Source organism: Cervus canadensis, chromosome 27 (genome assembly GCF_019320065.1).
Source record: "Cervus canadensis isolate Bull #8, Minnesota chromosome 27, ASM1932006v1, whole genome shotgun sequence".
Taxonomy (NCBI): Eukaryota; Metazoa; Chordata; class Mammalia; order Artiodactyla; family Cervidae; genus Cervus; species Cervus canadensis.
Window position 1 is genome coordinate 16,771,304 of NC_057412.1, and position 25,904 is coordinate 16,797,207.

Here is a 25,904-nt window from a genome sequence, read left to right on the forward strand (position 1 = left end):
TTTTGTTTTTTATATATGCTGATACTTTTATCTGTTTTCTAAACATTTCAGTAAGTTTCTTTCTGTGAGAGATATGCACAAATGTACTTTTATTAAATGGCAATTCAGAATAAAGATAATTACCTTTATCACATGGAAGTAAACAGTTTAATTAAATCAATGAAAATCAGATTATGGAAAGAAATTATAAAAAAATACAAGTTTCCAGCACCATAAAATAGCTATTGAATAATTGATTAGGAATATGTCAGTATAAACAAATTTTAAAGGTATTTTTCAGTCATTTTTATATAAAGTCATGATGTAAAAGTTCTCTTGTGAAAAGTTTCAGAGGAAGATGGGTATTTCATAAAGACAGACGATATAGAGAACAGTAGGAAGTATTTGGAAATACTTATTTCCAAGTAACTATGGGAATCAGGGTAAATTAGAATAAGTTAGCAGGATACTTCAAAAATGTTTTATTTAAGTTGTTGTTATAAAGGTGCTATATTCAATTCATTAGTGTTAATTGTTATCAGTGCTGGGTATTGAAATGGTTCAGTTCAGTCGCTCAGTCATGTCCGACTCTTTGAAACCCCATGAACTGCAGGACGTCAGGCCCCCCTGTCTATCACCAACTTCCAGAGTTTACTCAAACTCATGTCCATTGAGTCGGTGATGCCATCCAAACCTCTCATCCTCTATTTCCCCCTTCTCCTCCCACCTTCAATCTTTCCCAGCATCAGTGTCTTTGGCAATGAGTCAGTTCTTTGCATGAGGTGGCCAAAGTATTGGATTTCAGCTTCAACATCAGTCCTTCCAATGAACACCCAGGACTGAATCTCCTTTAGGATGGACTTGTTGGATCTCCTTGCAGTCCAAGGGACTCTCAAGAGTCTTCTCCAACACCACAGTTCAAAAGCATCTTCAGTGCTCAGCTCTTTATAGTCCAACTCTCACATCCATACATGACTACTGGAAAAACAATAGCCTTGACTAGACAGACCTTTGTTGGCAAAGTAATGCCTCTGCTTTTTAATATGCTGTCTAGGTTGGTCATAACTTTCCTTTCAAGGAGAATGCATCTTTTAATTTCATGGCTGCAATCACCATCTGCAGTGATTTTGGAGCCGAAATATATAAAGTCTGTCACTGTTTCTACTGTTTTCCCATTTTTTGCCATGAAGTGATGCAACCAGATGCCATGATCTTAGTTTTCTGAATGTTGAGCTTTAAGCCAACTTTTTTCACTCTCCTCTTCCACTTTCATCAAGAGGCTATTTAGTTCTTCTTCACTTTCTGCCATAAGGGTGGTGTCATCTGCATATATGAGGTTATTGATATTTCTCCCAGCAATCTTGATTGAAGCTTGTGCTTCATCCAGCCCAGCGTTTCTCATGATGCACTCTGCATATAAGTTAAATAAGCAGGGTGACAATATACAGCCTTGAAGTACTCCTTTTCCTATTTGGAACCAGTCTATTGGTCCATGTCCAGTTCTAACTGTTGCTTCCTGACCTGCATACAGGTTTCTCAAGAGGCAAGTCAGGTGGTCTGATATTCCCATCTCTTTCAAAATTTTCCAGTTTGTTTTGATCCACACAAAGCCTTTGGCATAGTCAATAAAGCAGAAATAGATGTTTTTCTGCAACTCTGTTGCTTTCTCAGTGCTCCAGCACTGATATTGGCAGTTTGATCTCTGGATCTTCTACCTTTTCTAAAACCAGCTTGAACATCTGGAAACTCACAGTTCACTTATTGTTGAAGCCTGGGATGAAGAATTTTGAGCATTAATTTACTAGCGTGTGAGATGAGTGCAATTGTGTGGGAGTTTGAGCATTCTTTGGCATTGCTTTTCTTTGGGATTGGAATGAAAACTGACCTTTTCCAGTCCTGTGGCCACTGCTGAGTTTTCCAAATTTGCTGGCATATTGAGTGCAGCACTTTCACAGCATCATCATTCAAGATTTGAAATAGCTCAACGGGAATTCCATCACCTCCACTAGTTTTGTTCATAGTGATGCTTCCTAAGGTCCACTTGACTTCACATTCCAGGATGTCTGGCTCTAGGTGAGTGATCACTCCATCCTGATCATCTGGGTCATGAAGATCTTTTTTGTACAGTTTTTCTGTGTATTCTTGCCACCTCTTCTTAATATCTTCTCCTTCTGTTAGGTCCATACCATTTCTGTCCTTTATTGAGCCTATCTTTGCATGAAATGTTCCCTTGGTATCTCCAATTTTCTTGAAGAGATCTCTAGTTTTCCCATTCTGTTGTTTTCCTCTATTTCCTTGAGGAAGGCTCTCTTATCTCTCCCTGCTATTCTTTCGAACTCTGCATTCAAATAGGTATATCTTTCCTTTTCTCCTTTGGTTTTTGCTTCTCTTCTTTTCACAGCTATTTGTAAGACCTCCTCAGACAGCCATTTTGCTTTTTTGCATTTCTTTTTCTTGGGGATGGTCTTGATCCATATCTCCTGTACAATGTCAGGAACCTCCCCGCCCATAGTTCATCTGGCACTCTGTCTATCAGATCTAGTCCCTTAAACCTATTTTCCACTTCCACTGTATAGTCATAAGGGATTTGATTTAGGTTATACCTGAATGGTCTAGTGGTTTTCCCTACTTTCTTCAATTTAATTCTGAATTTGGCAATAAAGAGTTCATGATCTGAGCCACAGTCAGCTCCCAGTCTTGATTCTGCTGACTGTATAGAGTTTCTCCGTCTTTGGCTAAAGAATATAATCAAGCGGATTTTGGTGTTGACCATCTGGTGATGTCCATGCGTAGAGTCTTCTCTTGTGTTGTTGGAAGAGGGTGCTTGCTATGACCAGTGCGTTCTCTTGGCAAAACTCTGTTAGCCTTTGCCCTGCTTCATTCTGTACTCCAAGGCCAAATTTGCCTGTTACTCCAGGTGTTTCTTGACTTCCTACTTTTACATTCCAGTCCCCATAATGAAATTCCAGTCCCTATATCATCATATAGAAGGTGATAAATATTCTATTAATATTTTATTCAAAAATACATATATATATATATATATTTATGAATCTGCAAAGAAAGACAACAATAACAGCCTGTATGAGAATGCTTAAAGCAATTTCAAGTTGCCACCCTCAGAAATTCATTTTTTCTGTGTATGTATTCATTACTCTTTTCTTTATATCATAAATGCTTAGCTATTATTCCATTCCCAAAGGACTGTTAGACCGAAGGACTGTTATTATCATATCCTTAGTATTGGAGGTTATAGTTTAAGATCATGTTTTTAAAACTGAATCACACAAAAATGGGCACAGTATAGCTGAAGATATGTAATAAACATAATGCATCTTCTTGAGGCTCATCTTGAATTGTCAGCTTGTCCTATGACAAAAATAATCACATTGTGGTGTGTGTGTATTAGTCACTCAGTCATGTCCAACTCTTTGCAACCCCATGGACATTAGCCTGCCAGGCTACTCTGTCCATGGGATTTCCCAGGCAAGAATATTGGAGTGTGCTGCCATTTTCTTCTAAGGGTAACTTCCTGACCCAGGGATCAAACCCATGCCTATTGCATTGGCAGGCAGATTCTTTACTACTGAGCCACTAGGCAAGTCCCTATTGAACCAATAGCCACAGTCAGATCCTACCAGAAGTCATTTTCCCCAAAAACTATATTGTTATAGAACAAAAAGCAAGAAAGATAGGCAGATAGGTTTGAAGCAAAATTTCTTAAATAATAACATCCTTTAAGCAACTAGACATTTATGGACTACAAAAAGTTTCAATATGGGAACCATTGGATTGTGTGTGTGTTAGCCGCTCAATCATGTCCAGCTCTTTGCAACCCCATGGCCTGTAGACCATCAGGCCCCTCTGCCCATGGAATTCTCCAGGTGAGAATACTGGAGTGGGTTGCCATTCCCTTCTCCAGAGGATCTTCCCTACTAAGGGATTGAACCCCAGTCTCCCACATTGCAGGCAGATTCATTACCATCTGAGCTACCAGAGAAGCCCAACCATTTAGACTACACAGTTACATGTGCTAGTAGAAGGAATCCAAATAACCAATGTAATTCTTCATGAGAAAATATTGAAAGAATGACATACAACTTTATTGGGAAAAAGAGTAAGATATAAGTGAACGGTTATCCATGGCTTTCTTTCCATTAGATTTTACTGAAATTGCCATGCAGGTATCACATTTTTCACTAATTTCTACACAATAAGCACAGAATTTTTCAGTAGTTTTGAAAGCATTTTTTTTGGAACTCAATAAGTAACAGTGATGCTTTGTCTTCAATTTGCAAGCATAATAATTTTCATAAACTTGAATCTTATACCCAGTTCAAACTGTCACACAAAAATTTAAGCTACTGTTTCCTACCCTATTTCATTACTCTAAGAAACTTTTTAGACATTTTCCCCCTAGCTGCTTACCCATGAAATTTTAATATTTCAGATATTATCTATACCTGTACTGTAGGAATATCTAAGAATTTTTCCTCTGCTTCTGATAAAAATTTTACCATTTATAATTTTTTAAGAATTATAAAATCTAACAATTTTTATTCTGCCCCTGAGAAAAATTTTACCATTTATAATTTTTTACCATCTAAGAGGCAATATCACCCCCTTTGAGAATGTATGTGCTTAAAACAAATTTTTATAAAAAGAAAGTATAACAATGCTTTTAAAAAAATCGTCATGTGAGTACTTATTTCTCAAGCACTATATAAATTCGTGAGAATCAAAGATTTAGAAAGATAATATCTTTTATAGCTAGAATTAAGATAGAAAAGTGACTAGATCAATATGGGCTTCCCTGGTGGCTCAGACCGTAAAGAATCTGCCTGCAATGCAGCAGACCTGGATTCGATCCCTGAGTTGGGAAGATCCCCTGGAGGAGGGCATGGCAACCCACTCCAGTATTCTTGCCTGGAGAATCCCATGGATAGAGAAGCATGGCGGGCTACAGTCCATGGGCTTGCAAAGAGTTGGACACGACTGAGCGACTAAGCACAGCACACAAGATCAATATAAAATTCAGGGCTGTTGCTCTGGGAAGACCCAGAGGGATGGGATGGGGAGGGAGGTGGGAGGGGGAATCGGGATGGGGAACACATGTAAATCCATGGCTGATTCACGTCAATGTATGGCAAAAACCACTACAATACTGTAAAGTAATTAGCCTCCAACTAATAAAAATAAATGAAAAATAAATAAATAAAATTCTGTAGAAGCAATACTTAAATTGCCTAGGATTGTTTTGAGGTCCTACAGTTATGTAAATAAAGAGACAGATACCCTTATTTCTATTATTTTGATGCTTAGCCCCTGTTAGTATAGCATGGGAAATACTGATAGTGTTAAAGTCATTTTTTGTTTCACAACTTTTTAACTTATGTACTTCTAATTTGAAACATTATTATAATAGAGCAAGGGACACTTTATTTCAAATAAATTAACTTTAGGACTAATGCTTTCAGTTAACCTTAGGATCAGATAAAAAGATTGATAGATCAGTAGAATGATGAATGGATAGATGAATGATGAACACATCAATAGATAAATGAATAGATACATATGTACATAAAACATTCTTTTTTTCTTTTTTTTTTTTTTTTTGTAGCTTCTCTCTGGTCAAATAATCCTGGCATAATTAGGATTTTTTCCAATCAAGTTACTGCCACATTTCTTATAGGCTCTGATGAAAGTGATTATATCGGCTTCAAAGTAACATACACTACATTTAACAGCAAAGATCTTAATAGTAAGTACTGTTTATTCCTTAGTCTTTGAATCTTCAGGTGCTTTAATGCTATAATGGAATTTTAAAAGCAACAGAACCTAATATTTTAGAAAAGGATCATTATCTGTTTCATTGTGCAAGTTCTTCAATGAGTATCTCATATGTATACCTTTCTCCACTTGATACTTGGAAAGAAATGAGAAATTAGAAAATCACATCCTTCAAAACAATGAAATAACCAATTAAAAAATATAAATCAATAGAAAAATTAAATTAAACTTTTATATACTGCAAGTATTCAAAGATTAAAAATTAGCATAAAATTAATTCTGAGAATGTTCCACATCAATTCAGTTTTGACCAGAGTATTAAATTTAGTAAATAGATAGAGGGAGAAAAAAAATGGGAACAAAGTTTATGCAGGTAAGTCAACAGAGGTAAGCTATAAAATTTAAAGAACAATAAGAACAAAGGGCTTGTCTTGGCTAAAGTCCTAATGGGGCATAAGAAACATATTAACACTGTTGGCAATAAAAGCTGTTTTGTTTTTTTTTTTAACTAAATCAAATTAAACAGAGAGCATTAATTTAAAAAAATGTTTCTGTGCATGCCACTTGATTATAAACTGTATGAGTATATATCATATTCAATTCAATATATTATAATTGGTCACATTGTTGACTCAATTTGAAGCAAATTTTTAATTTACAGATTATGAGAAAATCAACTGTAATTTTGAAGATGGCTTCTGTTTCTGGATCCAGGATCTAAATGATGACAATGAATGGGAAAGGACTCAGGGAAGCACCTTCCCTCCATCTACTGGACCAACTTTTGACCACACTTTTGGCAATGAGTCAGGTATAATTCATATTTAATTCAGAAACCAGTAAAAAAGTGTGGCATCTTGTTCCACAGTTCAAATTGAGCAGTATTAAATGCAAGACCTTTTTTCCTTCAGGTTTTTTTTTATTTTTTGATCATGGACTAATAAAATGAATTTAACTGAAAATGGTATCAAATAGGCAAGTAAAAGTATTTCAAGAAATATATTTTTTACCTTATATATTCATGAAATGTTGAAAAGAACAGAGGCCATTAGAGACAAAGAGACTCGGGTTGTTGCCATAGATTTGCCACTTATTATTAACTAAGTGGACTTGTGGGAGGTAATTAACTTTTCTGAACTTTGGTCTTCTAGGCCTTAATTTCATTTTCTCACTGTTCACTGCTAGTGTATAGAAATCCAGTTGATTTTGGATATTGACCTTGTGTCTTGCAGCTTTGCTGAAATTAGTTTTTTAAGACTTTTCAATAGATCAGTATCATACCACCCTGAAATACAGATAAAGAGGCAGGTTTACTTCTGATAAGCCTTCTTAGACTGTTCAGGCTGCAATAACTGAATTCTACAGATTGGTATTCTTAATATTTATTTTTCACAATTCTGAAGACAGGAAGTCTGAGGTCAGGGTGTCAGCATGGTGTGGTTCTGATGAGAGCCCTCCTTTTGGTCCACAGACACGAGCCTTCTTACTGTATTCTCACGTAGCAGAGAGAGAGAACGTAAGAGAGAGATCTCTCCTGTCTCTTCTTACAAGATCACTTATACCATCATGAGGGCTCCACCTTCATGAAGTGATTACCCTCCAAAAGACCCATCTCCACTCTCATCACATTGGGGTTTAGGGTTTCAGCATATTGGGGGCAGGAGGGAGACCACCATTCAGACCATAAGAGAAAAACTACGGAAGATCTGATTCTAAAGCATGGTCCTAGAGGATGAGATGGTCGGATGGCATCATCAACTCAATGGACATGAGTCTGAGTAAACTCCGGGAGTTGGTGATGGACAGGGAGGCCTGGTGTGCTGCAGTCCATGGGGACGCAAAGAGTCAGACACGACTGAATGACTGAACTGAACTGAACTGAAGGGAAAGGTGATGTTTTATAAGTATATTTGTCACGTAAGTGAGATATTAGAACTGGATTTCAGGTGGAAACATTAAGATGATAAAATTTGACTCAGACCAGAAATTATTGGGGATTATTAGGGGATAAGGCACTTGTAGTGAAAAGACCAACCACATACACCTTGGATGCATGTATTCATAATATTTGTTATTGTTGTTCAGTCACTAAGTTGTGTCTGACTCCTTTAGACCCCATGGTCTGCAGCACACCAGCCTTCCCTGTCCATTGTCTCCCAGAGTTTGCTGAGATTCACGTCCATTGAGTTGCTATCTAACCATCTCATCCTCTGTCACCCCCTTCTCCTTTTGCCTTTATTTTTTCCCAGCATCAGGGTCTTTTTCCAATGAATCAGCTCTTCATATCCGGTGACCAAAGTATTGGAACTTCAACTTCAGCATCAGTCTTTCTGATGAATATTCAGGGTTGATTTCCTTTAGGATCGACTGGTTTGATCTCCTTTCAGTCCAGGAGACTCTGAAGAGTCCTCCATCACTACAATTTAAAAGCATCAATGTTTTGGTGCTCAGCTTTCTTTGTCGTCCAACTCTCACATCCATACATGATGCAAAAAACCATAGCTTTGACTAGATGGACTTTGTTGGCAAACTTATGTCTCTACTTCTTAATATGCTGTCACGGTTTGTCACAGCTTTCCTTCCAAGGAGCAAGTGTCTTTTAATTTCATGACTGTAGTCACTGTTCTCAGTGAGTTTGAAATGCAAGACAATAAAATCTGTCACTGCTTCCACTTTTGTTCCTGCTATTTGCCATGAAGTGATGGAAATGGATGCCATGATCTTATTAATAGCTTTTTGGATGTTGAGCTTTAAGACAGCTTTTTCACTTTCCTCTTTAACCCTCATCAAGAAGTTTGTAAGTTCCTCTTCACTTTCTGCCATTAGAGTGATATTGTCTGCCTATCTGAGGTTATTAATATTCCTCCCAGAAGTCTGATTTCAGCTTGTGACTCATCCAGCCCAGCATTTCAGTGATTTACTCTGCATATACGTTAAATAAGCAAGGTGACGATATACAGCCTTGTCATACTCCTTTCCCAATTTTGAACCAATCTGTTGTTCCATGTCCTGTCTAACTGTTGCTTCTTGACCTGCACACAGGTATCTCAGGAGATAGGTAAGGTGGTCTGGTATTCCCATCATTTTAAGAATTTTCCACAGTTTGTTGTGATCCATGCGGTCAAAGGCTTCAGCATCATCACATCAATGAAGAAGAAGTAGATCTAACTACAAATCTAGATGTAATATGGATCTTACAAAGTAAAGTGAAAGTGAAAGTTGCTCAGTCATGTCTGACTCTTTGCAAACCCATGGAGTCCATGGAATTCTCCAGGCCAGAATACTGGAGTGGGTGGCCTTTCCCTTCTCCAGGGGATCTTCCCAACCCACGGATAGAACTCAGGTCTCTGCATTGCAGGTGGATTCTTTACCAGCTGAGCCACCAGGAAAGCTCAAGAATACTGGGATGTGTAGCCTATCCCTTCTCCAGCAGATCTTCCAGACCCAGGAATTGAACTGGGGTCTCTTGCATTGCAGGTGGATTCAATTCAAAAAAGGAATGCAGTTGCAATGCTTTTGATCTTACCAGCTGAGCTACCAGGGAAGCCGTTTAAAAAATAAGGAAAATTACAAAGAGGACAGAATAGGAATTCATGCCTTTAGATGATTTTCTTAGACAATATCAATCCTATAATACGTTTACTATTGAGAAGTCAATTCAATTCAAAAAACACGTATTAAACATTTCTTTTAACTAAACATGGCTCTAGGTATTGAGGACATGGGTCACACATCATAATTTCTACAAAGCCTTTCTGGAACTTTCAAGTTAAAATTTTCCTTTCCATTAAGCTTTAAAGCTCCTCTTTTATTTTTCCTATCACATGACCTTATATCTGCTTACTTGTTTCTTTTCATCACAATGTCCTCTTCAGGAACAAGAACCTTGTCTTTTTTCATCTTTGAGATGCTAGTGCATTTTCAGTGCCTGAATATAACTAATATGTAAAATTATTTTTAATTAATGAGGGAATGTCTACAGTTTTGACTCAATAAGTCACTTTTTTTAGTAAGTGATTGACTCCATGAAATTGCTTATAACATAAAAATAGCCTGAGCACTTATGCATTGTAATTTAATATTCCCTGGTGACTCAGACGGTAAACAATCAACCTGCAATGCAGAAGACCTGGGTTCGATCCCTGGGTTGGGAAGATCTCCTGGAAGAGGGGATGGCAACCCACTCCAGTATTCTTGCCTGGAGGACCCCCATGACAAAGGAGCCTGGCAGGCTACAATCCATGGGGTCACAAAGAGTTGGACATGACTGAGCAATTAAGTATAGCAGCACGTATTACATAGATCAATATCCATGTTTTTATAAGTTGAAAATTAACTAGCTGATCTAATGTCAATTGCAAATTACACTTAGTAAGAGCACACCTTTTTTTTTATAGTAGAAATGTATCTGAATAATCCTAGTTCCTTAGAAAATGCAGCCCAGGATAACAAAATACAGTTCACACAAATTATAGTTCATGAAGTATTTCTTAACAAGAATGTGACTGCTTTTGATCTATTTCTCTAAGAAATCATTGAAACTCCCACTCATTGTATTCATTCACTCCTTTATTTAAGAAGTATTTTTTTTTGAGTCCAGGCCCTATTCAAGACCTCTGGATGTATCTGTGAATAAAAGAAACCAGATTTTCTTCTTTTATGAAACACATTTTATAACAAAGAAAAACAGAGAATAAGCCCTACGCATCACAAATCATTACATTTTGGGCATCTGTTTAATGTTAATGAGTACTTGGGGGAAAATACAAAGCTTGATAATGTCAACGGGGAGGGCAGATGTTGAGGTGCTTCTGCAAATTAAAATACAGTCATTAGGTTGGGTCTCATTGAAACAATAAGTGACATTTGAATCAAAATTTTAAGGGACATACAGATTACTCCAGGCATAGGAAACACGCAGAGTAAAGGCTCTAAAGGACGCATGCCTAACCTGCATGAAGGAAAGCCAGGAAACCAGCATTACTGAAACAGAATCAATAAGGTGAATGGGGTTCAGATAATAATGAGTCTTCCATAGCTCTGCCCTTTTCCCTGGTGAAGTGAGGAGCCATCGACGTTTAAGTGTAGGAATGAGAAGATTCACTTTGATTGGTAGAATAGTTTATGGAAGGGCAAGAGAGTTGTCAAGGAGACCAGTGAAAAGTTATCACTTAATCCAGAAAAGAGGCCATGGGACTCACATGTGGTGCTATGAGGTCAGATTCTGGATATAATCTGAAAGTAATGTTAACAGGATCCTGCTAAATTAGTTACCAGTGTGACCCTATGGATAAAGAAAAAAATATGCTCTGCATAGATGGCCAATCTCATTAGACTTACATGCTTAAAACTAAAAATTATGACATGCATCATCTTATGCATAATTATTCTCCTTTGAATCAGTGATTTCCCACAGCCTGGTCCTCTAGGGATAAATTAGTAATCTTCACAGCTGAAGACTAACCCCCAGGTGATAATCACCCCCAACTCTCTAGAGAATCCTGACCTAAAACAGTCAAATAATTTGACCATTTTTTTTCCCCTTAACTATAATAAAAAAAAATCTCTCTCACACTTGGGCAAGAGTAGTTAGAGGGACGTACAGGAAGCACCTATATCTATTCACTCTGACAGATAGCTTTTATGTAGTCGAAATCTTTGGTGTTCAGATTATCATTTTCTCCTTTTATGTCATCATAATAAGGGAGAAAAATCATTCCACTGATATTTGAAGACTCTAAGTACTTTAGAGGAGAAAAATTATTTCGGCTTGCCAACAGATTAAATCACAAAAGAAATAAGACGAAACTGACCAAAGTGAGACAGGTTGAATGTCAGGTGGAGGTTTTAAATAGTCGGGTTGGAAATGCAGTCTCAGGAGAAGATTGTGAAGCAGGAGTTATTTAAAATGAGATGAGTCAGAGCAGTTCAGAGCCCACCAGAGGCAGCAGTGTAATGAGAACGGATGAGAGGCCTTAATAGGTCCTTCCCAAGTCTCATACCGGTGATTTCATAATCTAGCAGTCATTTCCCTCCAAGGGGTATTTTTCTTCCAGCTTGCTTTTTTATGTGTCAGACATCCTGCCTCTGAGATGGAAGGGAATTAAATCTCTCCTGCTGTTCCTCTTATCCATGCAGGATTTTTTTTTTTGTTCTTTACTTTCACTTTAAATGACAGGTAGGCCTAAATGAAACAGATAAACTTTGAATTACCATTGCTTTAGGGAAGAACATCTAAGCCCCTTAACTCTCAGTCTTTCTGAAGAAGTTTCTCCTGGTGGAGCACCTGCTTTGAAATCTCTGTATTGTCAATGCTCCGTTTCTCTGTTCTTCTTAGAAACAAAGAGAACTGTTGGAGACATTGCTGCTGATACAGTTCAGCACCTTGGGATGCTCAGCAGAGACCCATTTGTCCACAACATTCAAGGATATGAGATGAGTAACAAAAATTTCAGAAATGAAGGAGTCACAAAAGAGCTAGAAGAGATGAAGAAAGTATTTTTTGTTGGCCTTTCTCAATGAAATCATAATCATTCCAATACTCGGGGGCTAGCTAGCACTGTATAGTTGTAAGGATCATTAAAATAGAGGCCCTGAAGTCATAGCTGGGTTCACATTTGAGCTCTGCCATTTAAATCTACTCTGTTAGATGACTCGTCATCATCAATCATCTTATCATCTATCTCAGTTTCCTCATCTGGAAGCTGGGTTGATGATAATAGAGCCTGACTTTGGAGGAATATTATGAATATTACATTAATATGTTTTTAAAAATCTTAGGAAGATGCCTGGCATATAAAAAATGCTTTATACATATTAGCTATCATAACTATTTTCTTTGCATACCGCAGAAACATTCAACAGAAACAAATTGGCTGTGGTACTGTTCTAAATATTATGCCAGAGAGGAAAATAGTTACAGATTCAATTTTCAAAAGTATGTTAAGTCTGTGGGATATCTGCATTTTATTTAGCTTATAAACCTATTCTAAAGTAAGAGTAATTTCAGTGTTTCAAAGTAAAACTGTCCTTATTTCCTTATCTTTCCTGTGATGTTGAATTTCAGAAAATAATGTTGCTCTTTAATATTGACAGAACCTGGCTGAATTTGCACCATTCTCAATCTCAAACTTTTGGTATTTATCTACCAGATTCAGTTAATTTTATATGCACCCACATATCACAAAGTGATTCTTAGAATAGTATTTTTGTCTTGAGAGGGCCCTGCAGGTTTCCAGAAAGTTCTACTCTGTCTGCAATCTCTGCTGTCTCTACATCAACATCCAACACTACTTCTCCTTGGAAGAGAAGTAGTACTACAAATTCTTTGGAAGTTGGAGTGTTTGGGGGACAGAGGTTAGGTTCAGTTCATGAAGAAATTAGCAGAATAAAGGGATAGATGGAAGTTGTAAGAGAAACTGAATGGCTCAGAAAAACTCACTGAATGCTTAACTGGCAAATTTTGAAGCTGACTCTTGGGATTAATTCCAAGAACTCTCAAAGATATTTTAAAAGAATTATCATTTAACCTATAATTCCCCATAGGGTTGTGGAAAATATCTATTTAATCGTTTCAATTGTGTAGTACTTTAATAAATTTTAAAATAAAAAGCCAGTCAAATTAATGTAGCATGACTATATTAAATAATATTTAGCTAATCCACACAAGAAAGCCTTCCTCAGTGATCAATGCAAAGAAATAGAGGAAAACAACAGAATGGGAAAGAATAGAGATCTCTTCAAGAAAATTAGAGATACCAAGCGAACATTTCATGCAAAAATGAGCTCAATAAAGGACAGAAATGGTATGGACCTAACAGAAGGAGAAGATATTAAGAAGAGGTGGCAAGAATACACAGAAGAACTGTACAAAAAAGATCTTCACAAGCCAGATAATCACAGTGGTGTGATCACTCACCTAGAGCCAGACATCCTGGAATGTGAAGTCAAGTGGGCCTTAGAAAGCATCATTATGAACAAAGCTAGTGGATGTGATGGAATTCCAGTTGAGCTATTTCAAATCTTGAATGATGATGCTGTGAAAGTGCTGAACTCAATATGCCAGCAAATTTGGAAAACTCAGCAGTGGCCACAGGACTGGAAAAGGTCAGTTTTCATTCCAATCCCTAAGAAAGGCAATGTCAAAGAATGCTCAAACTCCCACACAATTGCACTCATCTCACAAGCTAGTAAATTAATGCTCAAAATTCTCCAAGTCAGGCTTCAGCAATACGTGAACCGAGACCTTCCAGATGTTCAAGCTGGTTTTAGAAAAGGCAGAGGAACCAGAGATCAAATTGCCAATATCTGCTGGATCATCGAAAAAGCAAGAGAGTTCCAGAAAACCATCTATTTCTGCTTTATTGACTATGCCAAAGCCTTCGACTGTGTGGATCACAATAAACTGGGGAAAATTCTGAAGGAGATGGGAATACCAGACCACCTGACCTGCCTCTTGAGAAACCTGTACGCAGGTCAGGAAGCAACAGTTAGAACTGGACATGGAACAACAGACTGGTTCCAAATAGGAAAAGGAGTGCATCAAGGCTGTATACTGTCACCCTGCTTATTTAACTTATATGCAGAGTACATCATGAGAAACGCTGGGCTGGAAGAAGCACAAGCTGGAATCAAGATTGCTGGGAGAAATATCAATAACCTCAAAAATGCAGATGACACCACCCTTATGGCAGAAGGTGAAGAGGAACTAAAAAGCCTCTTGATGAAAGTGAAAGAGGAGAGTAAAAAAGTTGGCTTAAAGCTCAACATTCAGAAAACTAAGATCATGGCATCTAGTTCCATCACCTCATGGGAAATAGATGGGGAGACAGTGGAAACAGCAGCTGACTTTATTTTTTTGGGCTCCAAAATCACTGCAGATGGTGACTGCAGCCATGAAATTAAAAGACGCTTACTCCTTGGAAGGAAAGTTTTGACCAACCTAGATAGCATATTAAAAAGCAGAGACATTACTTTGCCAACAAAGGTCCATCTGGTCAAGACTATGGTTTTTCCAATGGTCATGTATGGATGTGAGAGTTGGACTGTGAAGAAAGCTGAGCGCCGAAAAATTGATGCTTTTGAAGTGTGGTGTTGGAGAAGACTCTTGAGAGTCCCTTGGACTGCAAGGAGATCCAACCAGTCCATCCTAAAGGAGATCAGTCCTGGGTGTTCATTGGAAGGACTGATGCTGAAGCTGAAACTCCAATACTTTGGCCACCTCATGCAAACAGTTGACTTGTTGGAAAAGACCCTGATGCTGGGAGGGATTGGCGGCAGGAGGAGAAGGGGACGACAGAAGATGAGATGACTGGATGGCATCACCGACTCGATGGGCACGAGTTTGAGTAAACTCCGGGAGTTGGTGATGGACAGGGAGGCCTGGCGTGCTGCGGTTCATGGGGTCTCAAAGAGTCGGACATGACCGAGCGACTGAACTGAACTGAACTGAACTGAATCCACACAGAGAATTAAGAAAATGTACCAAGTGTCTTTCTTTTATCCAAACTTCTAACAAGTCTTTAACATCACATATGAATATAAATATAATACATGATGGAATACTCTAAGTGACATTAGAGAAGTACAAGTGTAACTAAGAATTCAAGAGTCACATCTAGTTGGGAAGACCAAGAAGGATTTTCTGAAGATGTTAATTTGACTTAAATGACCTGAAAAGTTAGTGACAGATACAATTGTAAGGGAAACTCCAATAGAAGGAATTGAATTTTCCCTTCGAATTTGTATTTAAGTACTTGCCTTAAGTGAGTTAGTCCATCAACATATCTAAATATCTTCATTGTCCTATTGTCTCTAAAGGAGTGAATACTCAAAACATTTAATAAATTGGAACTAAAGTGGTATTTGCTCAAAATAGTAAGATGAAAGAGTCATGTGAACTCTTAGAAACTTGGATTTTGTTATATCCTTAGCGATGTTCCAGTTCAAGGCTATTGGGAAGTCCAAAGTTGAGAAGTGACTTTCTTAAATAGCAATTGATTATGGAAGTTGCCTTTTGGCTTCTAGTATAGCTCCTTTCCCTTCTACCTAAACATGTTTCTTTATGTGCTTTCCTGTTTATGAATTATATAGAAGGAAAGCACAACTGTCATTTCACACCAAAAAAAAAATCATTAATGTTTAAGTGGAGCAAAATATTTTTGTTGTTTTTTTACAGGATTTTACATTTCCACCCCAACTGGACCAGGAGGAAGACGAGAAAGAGTAGGACTTTTAACTCTCCCATTAGATCCCACTCCCAAACAAGCCTGCCTTAGTTTCTGGTATGTTATAGACACATGTTAAGTAACGTCATATTTAACGAGTGATGTTGTTTTTCTTACATTGCCAGGCTCAAATTTTACTAAGATGTTGCCCCAAGTTTTAATGCATTGGTCGTTACTTTTCCCATTCATAAAGTAGCAAATACTGAAAGCTTGCTTTTCTCTATCAGCTCCCTCACCTAAGAGAAAAGAGGTATTTGAGTGAAGGATATAGAAGAACCCTAATATATCTACATATATGTGAATATATATATATATACACATTTTCTAATGTTGTAGGAATTGACTAATTGTTGCTTCTTTCCAAACTAGGTATTATATGTATGGTGAAAATGTTTACAAACTAAGCATTAATATCAGCAGTGACCAAAACATGGAGAAGACAATTTTCCAAAAAGAAGGAAATTATGGACAAAATTGGAACTATGGACAAGTAACATTAAATGAAACGGTGGAATTTAAGGTGGGCAAAACACTTTATAACCATGTATTTGTGTTATAAAATGGTGATACAATTATAGTTTATGGTGATATATGAAAAACAATTTACTTTCTGGGTATGGCTAAGTCATTTTCTCTTCTTTCCTGATCTTCCTCTTTTTTTAATGTATTTGAGTGCCTCTATTTTCAATTATTCACTGACATTAAAAACCACTTACTGAGGAACAATTTACTACGTGGAAGTACTACTTATAATGAGCCATAAAATTCATAGAAAACTCGAAGGATATTTCAGCTTTCTTCAGCAACTTTCTAGCACAAGCCAACCATGTCTTCCTATTCCACTGCCTAACTAGGTCTTCCAGCTTTTCAAGATCACCACCTAAATGACCCCTACACTTTTCTAGGGAATCATCTTTTCCTGTTAGAACATCCACACCCACCAGTATCCACACACGCTGCCCCATTCTGACTAAATCACCATATATTTCCTCTTGAGACAAGTTCTATGAGCTGTATCATTGGGAAGTCTCTGATCATTTATTTCACTTAAGGGTGAATTAATTTTTCACATAGCAGCTTAATATGTTCTCTTCCCAAGGGTGTTTGCAATTAAAATATGGGATCATATAAGCTAATAGCTTGACCAAATTAACAATGTTTTAATTGGGCAATTTCAGATACAAGAGTATAACTTTCAGAAGATGTATGTTTGGACAGACATTGTCATCAGTGAAGATTCAGTGCTTTCCTGTGACTTGATAAAAAGCAGGCGATAATCAATGACTCTCATGTGTATTCCTCCCAGCTTTCTTTTTTGTCCTATCCTCTTTCCTTATCCTCTTTCTTCTGATTCTATAATTCTGTAAAGTTTTCTTTTGCATCTTCATTTTCTGACAATTCAAGGAAAGGTAAAGGAAAATGGAACATGAAGAAACAATAAGACAGCAGAAGCAGGAAGATAGGTATTACAGTAACTAAATCTTGGGCAACTCGTGGAGAGTCTTAAAAGTTACAAAACTGCATCCACTTTTTCATCAGGCAAAGTGAGAGGACTGAGTTCTATAAATATTTACACCTTGGCTTTGCCACTTGAGTTACAAAATTTTGAAAAAGTTACTTTAGTCTCTTTGACATTCAGCTTGCGTGTATCTGAAAGGAAAAGATTCTTCTTACATGGAATAGTGTCTACCATGAAGTAGGTAGAATGAACAAATGATTGAATAGATGATTGTATATTGAAGTAGGTATAATGAATGAACAAACGAGTGAATAGATGACTGTAAATTCAATTTAATTAGTGTCAGAAAAATTAAATAAGATAATATATTCAATGCACCTTACATAGCAATTAGCACATCAGGTATTCAGTTTATGTCTTTCCTTTCCCAGACAGGAGAGGATCCAACAAAGTTCAGTCAAAAATACCCACTATTCTTAAGAACCTAATACGTTTCATTTGAAGATTGGACCTTTCTCCCAGGTCTGGTCTGTGTCCTCTGATCATCACCTTTGTCGTATATCTCACACAAACTTCTCAGGTCAATTATGACCAGTACCAGCAGGCATTCCCCACTCCAGAGGATCTTCCCAGCCCAGGAATCTAACTCTCTTGTGTCTCCTGCATTGGCAGATTCTTTACCACTAGAGCCACTATCTGGCTCTGAATAACTGTATCATATTCATATTTTCTCTTGTTTCCTTCTTCTCTCTTTTAAATTACCTAATCAGTGTGTCTTCTCTTCAGAGTTGTATGCTCTGGGGGTTTCCCTGATAGCTCAGTTGGTAAAGAATCCATCTGCAATGCAGGAGACCCTGGTTCGATTCCTGGGTTGGAAAGATCCCCTGGAGAAGAGAAAGGCTACCCACTCCAGTATTCTGGCCTGGAAAATTCCACTGTATAGTCCAAGAGGTTGCAAAGAGTTGGACATGACAGAGCAACTTTCACTCTCTTCAGGGTTGTATGCTCTAGGAAGGCAGCCAGCTACCTGGACTTTTAATAATGTTGTGGAAAGAACCTAGAATAAGGTTGCTATCCCTGCAAGATGATATGTATATGTGACAGAGTACCATGGAGCTTGACAATATCATGAAAGAAGGAGCTAGAGACATAAAGAAACTGTGACGATGTTGCCTAACACAGAAAGAAGACACTAGCAAAAATTTAGACCACCGTGAATGCATAGTTAGGAAGCTGGGCTCAGCCAAAGGACCTTGAAAAGCAATATTTCACTGTGTGATAACTTGTCCACATTTACTTGGACATGGCAGTATTGATTCTCCAGAGAATACTGGGCCACAAGAAGAATCAATCAGAAAAGATTAAAGTGGAATCATTTTGTGTACCTCTCTGAATTACAGATTGCTTTCTATGGGTTTAAAAACCAGTTCCTGAGTGATATAGCATTGGATGACATTAGCCTAACATATGGGATTTGCAATGTGAGCCTCTATCCAGAACCAACTTTAGTCCCAACTCTTCCACCAGAACTTCCCAGTAAGTAACATTAACATGTGTTTTCCCTAATTAGGTTATTAGTATTTCCAGGTAGATCTCTCTCTGACTTATTTTTTATTATCTTGCCATAGTGCTGCCTTTTCACTGAAAATCAGAAACTTTAAGATATAAGTAAAATGGAAACTAGTAAAATATTACATATTAAATATAGATCACCAATGAAATCATGCTGTGCATCATGTTATGCTTCATGTTTATGATAATTTTAGTACATTTTCATTTTTGAAAATAATTTAGGCTCTGATTGCCATTTAGTTTTCAATTTAATACAAACTAATGCTAGGTGTGGGGCTTCCCAAGTGGCCCTAGTGGTTAAAAAAAAAAAAAAAAAATCTGCCAATGCAGAAGTAAGAGATGCAGATTTGATCCCTGGTCAGAAAGATCCCCTGGAGGAGGGCATGGCAACTCACTCCAGTATTCTTGCCTGGAGAATCCCATAGACAGAGGACCCAGGTGGGCTATAGTACATAGGGTCACACAGAGTCAGACATGACTCAAGCAACTTAGCATGCACACAATGCTAGGTTGTATGAATTATACATAAATTCTTCAATATTTGAAACATTCATTCAAATTTTATAAATATTGCATACAGAGCACTTCATAAGAAAATGTAAGATATAGCAGTAACCACTATTACATGAAAGAATAATCCATATAATATTAATTTATAAATTAATAAATACGAAAAGCAACATATAACTATGTGTCCCTAAAATTAATAAATGAGAGACTTAAGTGGTAGAGGACTTTGGAGAAGAGACTGTGAGCTGGAAAAGGCTTCAAGGAAGCGTTAAGATCAAGCCACAGAATGACACAAAAAAATTGAAACAAAAAAAAGAACATACCAAGTGTGCCTGTATGCGTGCATACTCAGTCATTTCCTATAATAATATTGCCCCCAAAATTGTTTTCTTGACCCCAAACTCTGGATCTAAATCACCTTTGCTTCACTGTTGTCTGGTTCTTAATATTGCATATGTAGATCATCAGTAAATACTGTTAGGTATTAACTAAAGCCTCTCTCTGTCAGTTGTTTGTTCCTTTTGGTAACAAAAACCTCTCTGCCAAACAAAATTTTGATATCAGAAATAAAGCTTGCAAATGATGATAGCTAGCGATGGAGAAAATAGCAATCTGAAATCAATAATTTGGGCTTCACAACATTGTTTAAAATAATTGTTTAAAAATAATTGTCTCACTTCATTTTGTAAAGGCGTCTCACACCCTTCTGGTCTATTATATAAAACTTTTTTTATGCAAAAAATATTGCAATCATTAAAATCATTGCTGATTTGATAAATAATTGCTATGGATACCAAACATTACCAACATCTTGCTAACTGCAATCATTTAAAAAACAGACTGTCTTCACAATCTTTTCTGTTAGCTTGTTTCTCTATTCCTCAATAAGTTGTCATGAAGAAAACTTTTCTAGGTGAAAGTAACATAGTTTCATAGAATTGATATTTTAAAAGTAAATTTCATCACTATACAAAATAGAAAATTTGATAACTTTGAGGAAACTTTCATCTATAAAATCATCTATATATAACTAAAACTTTAAATTTTGTTTCTACTGAAACTTTATCTGTTTAATGCATAGTCCACTTAATCTATTCCAACCAGAAAGAGAAAAATATAATACCTCAATGTCAAGGAAGCATGATATACCTGCATATTTTCACCGTACCGAAATTATAACGGTAGAATAACTCATCTGAGTTTCAAATATAAACTTTAGAATTTGCCCAGAGTGTATTTGTTCCAGTTTCCAAATGGTTCACTTCAGGGCAATATTTAGCACAGCAAAAAATGTTAATTACCATCAAATGCATTCTGAACAATTTCATTCAAATGCCATTTGCAATTGGTTCAGTGAAATTCTTATTTGAGCAGAGCTTTTCTGGTTCCAGATCAGTGATTTGTTTAAGCAGAAACAAAAGGAAACCATGGCTGACTGCCTAATAGTCTTTTCTTTGGCTCTTAGAGAGCATTTAAATAAGAAAATATTGCCAGTCGAGTAACTGACTAGCTAAGGCCATTTTTCTCTGTTGTTTCTAGGGATTCAGGTTGTGCCTTGTTTAGGGAAATATAAGTTCAGTGTTCCAAACTGCAGGGATTCTTGTTTTTTTTTTTAAATTTTTATTTTAATCACTTGCTGCTGTATCAGCTCTATCATTTTTGCCCTGTGACATTGGCACAAGTAATTTAAATATGAGGACTATATTGAGAACACTTTAAAAAGTAAACATTCCATTACACAAATATAATGCCAACTTGCAACACAATCAGAATGATTCATCACAAGTCCTCACTAAATAGCATACATGCGTGCGTGCTAAGTCACTTCAGTCCTGTCCCACTGTTTGTGCTCCTGTGACTGTAGCCTGCCAGGCTCCTCTGTCTGCAGGGTGCTCCTCTGTCTACGGGCTTCTCCAGGCAAGAACACTAGAGTGGACTGCCGTTTCCTTCCCCAGGGGATTTTCCCTGACCCAGGGAGTGAACCTGCATCTCTGGCATCCCCTGCCTTGGCAGGCGGGTTCTTTACCAGAGCGCCACCTGGGAAGCCCACTAAATAGAATAGATACATACAAAAAGAAATTCACATTTTAGCCCCTGGCTTATTTCTGGACTCTTAAAACTAATCAAAAAAAAAAAAAAGCTAGTTTTAACTATTGTAAAACAGTTAAACAGTTTTTGCTGCAGTTTTGCTCTATTTGGACATTATTAAGCCATTTTCCATTTCCAAAGACAAAATAAAAGCTAATTTGGAAAGTTTCATGGGCTTGATATTATACTTAGAGCTAAATAATCTTTGACTCTTGTTATTCATGTAAAATTAATTAATATCTATTCAATTATTTTATAATTGATGGTCATGTAGATCTGCTTGCCTTTTATACCATTAGTATGATTCAATATTCAAACTGTTAGCAAATTCCAAATTAACTGCACTCATATGCTCTTATATCAGTGTTTTTGACTATTCTATTGTTTTATTCTTTTACCTTCAAAACAGCCTACTTATTAGTTCTATTATTGGCTAGATTCCTATTAATTATAAATAAAATGAAAATCACTGGAAATAAAAATTGACCTTTATTGCCACCAATTTAATAAAAATATTTATATCATGACTGGTCACTATAACCTGTGAATGGAAATAAAAATTTTGACAAACTGAACTCCAAATTTTCATTTTATATAGCAACCTAATCTTTTAAAATGTTGTCTGTAATATTGGACTTATGTATTACTATGATTACAAGAAAATTCCTAATTTTAAAATTTAGCCCTTTCAACATATTCAAATATCAATGTGAGTAGTATTTCTTAAACTGCACCTATTATTTCCCTCACATAAAAGTAGCAATAAGAAACCTACTTTTATCACCCTTATTTCTTGACTGAAATATCTCGTCAGAAATAACTTTAATTTGAACCCTTTTATTGTAAGTGAAGGCCTGACTCTCCTTCTTTTCACCATACAGTAAATGCCCCCACATTGACACATATCTCATTTATGTCAGAGGTTTAAGCACGGATTAAAAATGATGTGCCTCAAGGAAAATATCTATCCCTGACAAGCACTTTGCAAAATACTGCATATTATTTACATATTGCATGCAGTGAAGATCCCTACTGGCATAGGAAGAACTTAATCAGAGAACAAATCTTTGAGAGAACAGCTCCAAGAAAAAGAAAAATGGGAGAGTTTAACAACCGTAAATGAATAGGGTTCCCCATATCAAGAAGCTATTTGACTCTCATTCTCTGGCTGGAGATGGCTTACTAAATGACATAGCAGTACCGCGATCTCCAGAATTATATTTCATGAGTCTTTGGTTCCTCTCTTAAGAAGCACATGCTACATCTCTGCTATAGCAACACTACCATTAAAATCAACTGTGTCATCATGCTTAGAATGGCTGAAAGTGCTTTTGCCAGTTTCTTTACAGTCATTTATATACCAGGAGTAGCTGATAACCATCTTATAAGGCCAATGAACAGAGATACTTACTGATCAGTTGTGTGATATAAAATTATATTTGAAATGTATTTCAAAAAGTACTTCTTAAGTATTTTATTATTTTAAAAGTACTTCAAAGTATCAAATTTGCCAAGATTACTATTCAGAAGAGAAATGTTAAGTCAACTGCCTGCCCTGACAGACTTAATGATGCAGTTAACAACACTTTAGTTCTGATCATGTGTTTAAGTCCTAGGTACTCATCTACATATAATACAATGTATTGTCAAGTGTTCAGAGAGGTGAACATGTAGTACATTCTCCAAAATTTTGACTCTTTATTGTATGAGGAGTATACAATTTAGAAATTTTCCTGTTCCTTGAAGAGAAAATGAGAATGATGTTTAAACAACAGCATCCCTACTCGCCACACTGGGTCTGGCTAAACTTATAAAGCAGGAAGAGCTGGCTTTCTCCCCACCCCACCCACCCATCCTTCTTCAATCTGCAGTGTTACTTTTGTCCTTGTAGTTACATTCTCCTTTCCCATCAATTTCCTAGAAGATTGAAGGAAGAATTTCAAGGCATTTAGAATTACAGAAAATTACAGGCATTGTATGTGGGTAAGAGTTGAAGGGTTGTAGTGGATCCCTTTTCAGGAATCTTTGCAAGACAAAGAGTCACACAATCAAGGAGAGGATTTGCCTCCAAGGGACAGCTGCCTGGGAGCTCAAAGTTCCTTCAGCCTTTCCCAGTGAAGAAACTGCCCTAGTTCTGAATTACCACTTTCTTTGGTTCCAATGTCTTCTTCAGCAGCCTGTATACTTTTTCTCCCTTCTAGATCTTTCCATCATTGACTTTACTTTTTAGAGATCTCATCCACCTTCCCCTCTGTCCTCCTTCTTCTTGTCACCTACCCACCAAGTGCCATTTACTGAGATGCAGTCTAAACCCTGCCTATGGCTTGGACCAGGTGGCTAAAAGTATTCCATTTAATCAACCCAACAGGAGACAGTAACATACTGTGAGATGAGCTTGAGGTTAACTGAGTTGAAGCCTTGACACTAAGTGAATGTGCAAAACATTAGCAAGTAATGGAATACCTCCAAAGTCTGGATTGCCCATTTAAAACTGAAATAGTCATAGTAATTACCTATTTCACAGAGGTTCATTGAAAATCAGTATTGAATGTGCCAGGCATTTTTCACAAATTATTTCTGATTTTTACAACAACCTTGAAAATCTCCAATATATATCTATTTTATATATGAGAAGACCCAGTCTCAAAAAGATGAGAAACTAGCTCAGAGCAACCGTTTTACTCCGCCAGCTACAGCACATCTTCCTTTTGTACACCGTGTTCTCTCTCCAGATGAGGCAATGTGCATGGACATTTTGCAAACAATGAGTTTTTAGAAAGATTTTATTATTCCTGCTGAACTCATTTGTTTCTGGATAAGCCAGAACTCCTGGCTAAGTCCCAGGAGTTCATATAAGTGAAACCAAGCCCTGTCACCTTACAGAACAGGCTATATTGGCAATGATACCAGTTTGAGCCACAGTAACTGTCTCTGTCCCATTGTGCATATCCAAAACCCAAATCAAAGAATATTATTACCTACCAGCTTGAAAAATGCACATAAATTGGAAAGGATCCACATAAATAAGGCAGGTGACATGTGAATGAGGGATTAAACAAGAGAGTCTGATAGAAGGCACCACTGTAGATGTAGAAACATTTAATTTTCTCTTCTCTAATCTGATTTCTATGTTATTGGGAGTAAGTATACCATTATCAGGCTCCCCTGGTTGCTCAGCTGGGAAAGAATCTGCCTGCAATGCAGGAGACTCCGATTGGATTCCTGGGTCGGGAAGATCCACTGGAGAAGGGATAGGCTACCCACTCCAGTATTCTTCCTCTTCACAGTGGCTCAGACAGTAAAGAATCTGCCTGCAATGTGGGAGACCTGGCTTCAATCCCTGGGTTGGGAATATGGTAATCCACTCCAGTATTCTTGCCTGAAGAATCTCCATGAACAGAGCAGCCTGGCAGGCTACATACAGTTCATGGGCTTACAAAGAGTTGGACATGACTGAGTGACTAAACACACACAGCCATATCATTATCATCTGCTTTAATAATAGGAAAATATATGCTTATCTTGATTCTCTATATTCTTCTATTTAGGTTACTTTTATTCTTTTGATCTTAAATATAATATGATATTAAAAAGTAAGAACTGGAATACTTAAAAGTAGCTAAGAAATTTTTACATTACTTTAGAATGTTCTTCTAATAAGCAAGATAAATAAATATGAAGTAGGTTACGAATTTCAAAAAGTTAGTTTACCTACTTGAAGCATTGTACTCTTCACTGGAAGATCGGTGTTTTTTCTTATAAATTTGTGTTTAGTTCAGTCCCAACTTCACTCCTAGACAATCTAAGGTAACTATTTAGAAAGCAGCAATTTTGTTTGTCTCCCTTTCTTGACCATCAAATGCCTCAATACAGTATACAGCTTCTCTACTAAAGAAAAGTAGGGGAAAAAGAAGAAAAAACAAGAAATGATAGGATTAGTTATTTACTAGTCCTTCCCATAAGAGAGAGGCATATACTCTATTTGTTCCATTACAAAGATTCATCTATTTTTTCTAAAGCAAGGAGTTGATACTTTATTCCTTGAAGACTACCTATAAAAGATGCTTGTCAAAATTATTTCCTTGCCCAGATAATTTTGGAAAATGCAGAACACTATTATGCCTTCTTGGGGAATCACAAAGAGCATAAAAATATATAAGGGTTTGAGAAATTCTTCAGTAAAGAAACCTGTTAGCTTATATTTTCCCTTATGCAAGCTCTAAAATGTATCTGCCAAAGCCAGTATTCCAAGAAATAAAACTGGAAATTTGCTGGCATAT

General features: G+C 36.9%; 1 protein-coding gene across 2 annotated transcripts in view; it reads left to right on the top strand.

The window, feature by feature from the left end:
* The window catches only part of TMPRSS15 (transmembrane serine protease 15), a 139,735-nt gene that overhangs the window by 51,650 nt on the left and 62,181 nt on the right, over positions 1 to 25,904 (top strand). For both annotated transcript variants that reach the window (XM_043449057.1, XM_043449059.1), the window contains 5 exons: positions 5,600 to 5,740; positions 6,431 to 6,580; positions 15,947 to 16,052; positions 16,365 to 16,515; positions 18,855 to 18,990. In XM_043449057.1, the coding sequence (XP_043304992.1) occupies positions 5,600 to 5,740; positions 6,431 to 6,580; positions 15,947 to 16,052; positions 16,365 to 16,515; positions 18,855 to 18,990 (684 nt within the window). The remainder of the gene's footprint in view (positions 1 to 5,599; positions 5,741 to 6,430; positions 6,581 to 15,946; positions 16,053 to 16,364; positions 16,516 to 18,854; positions 18,991 to 25,904) is intronic.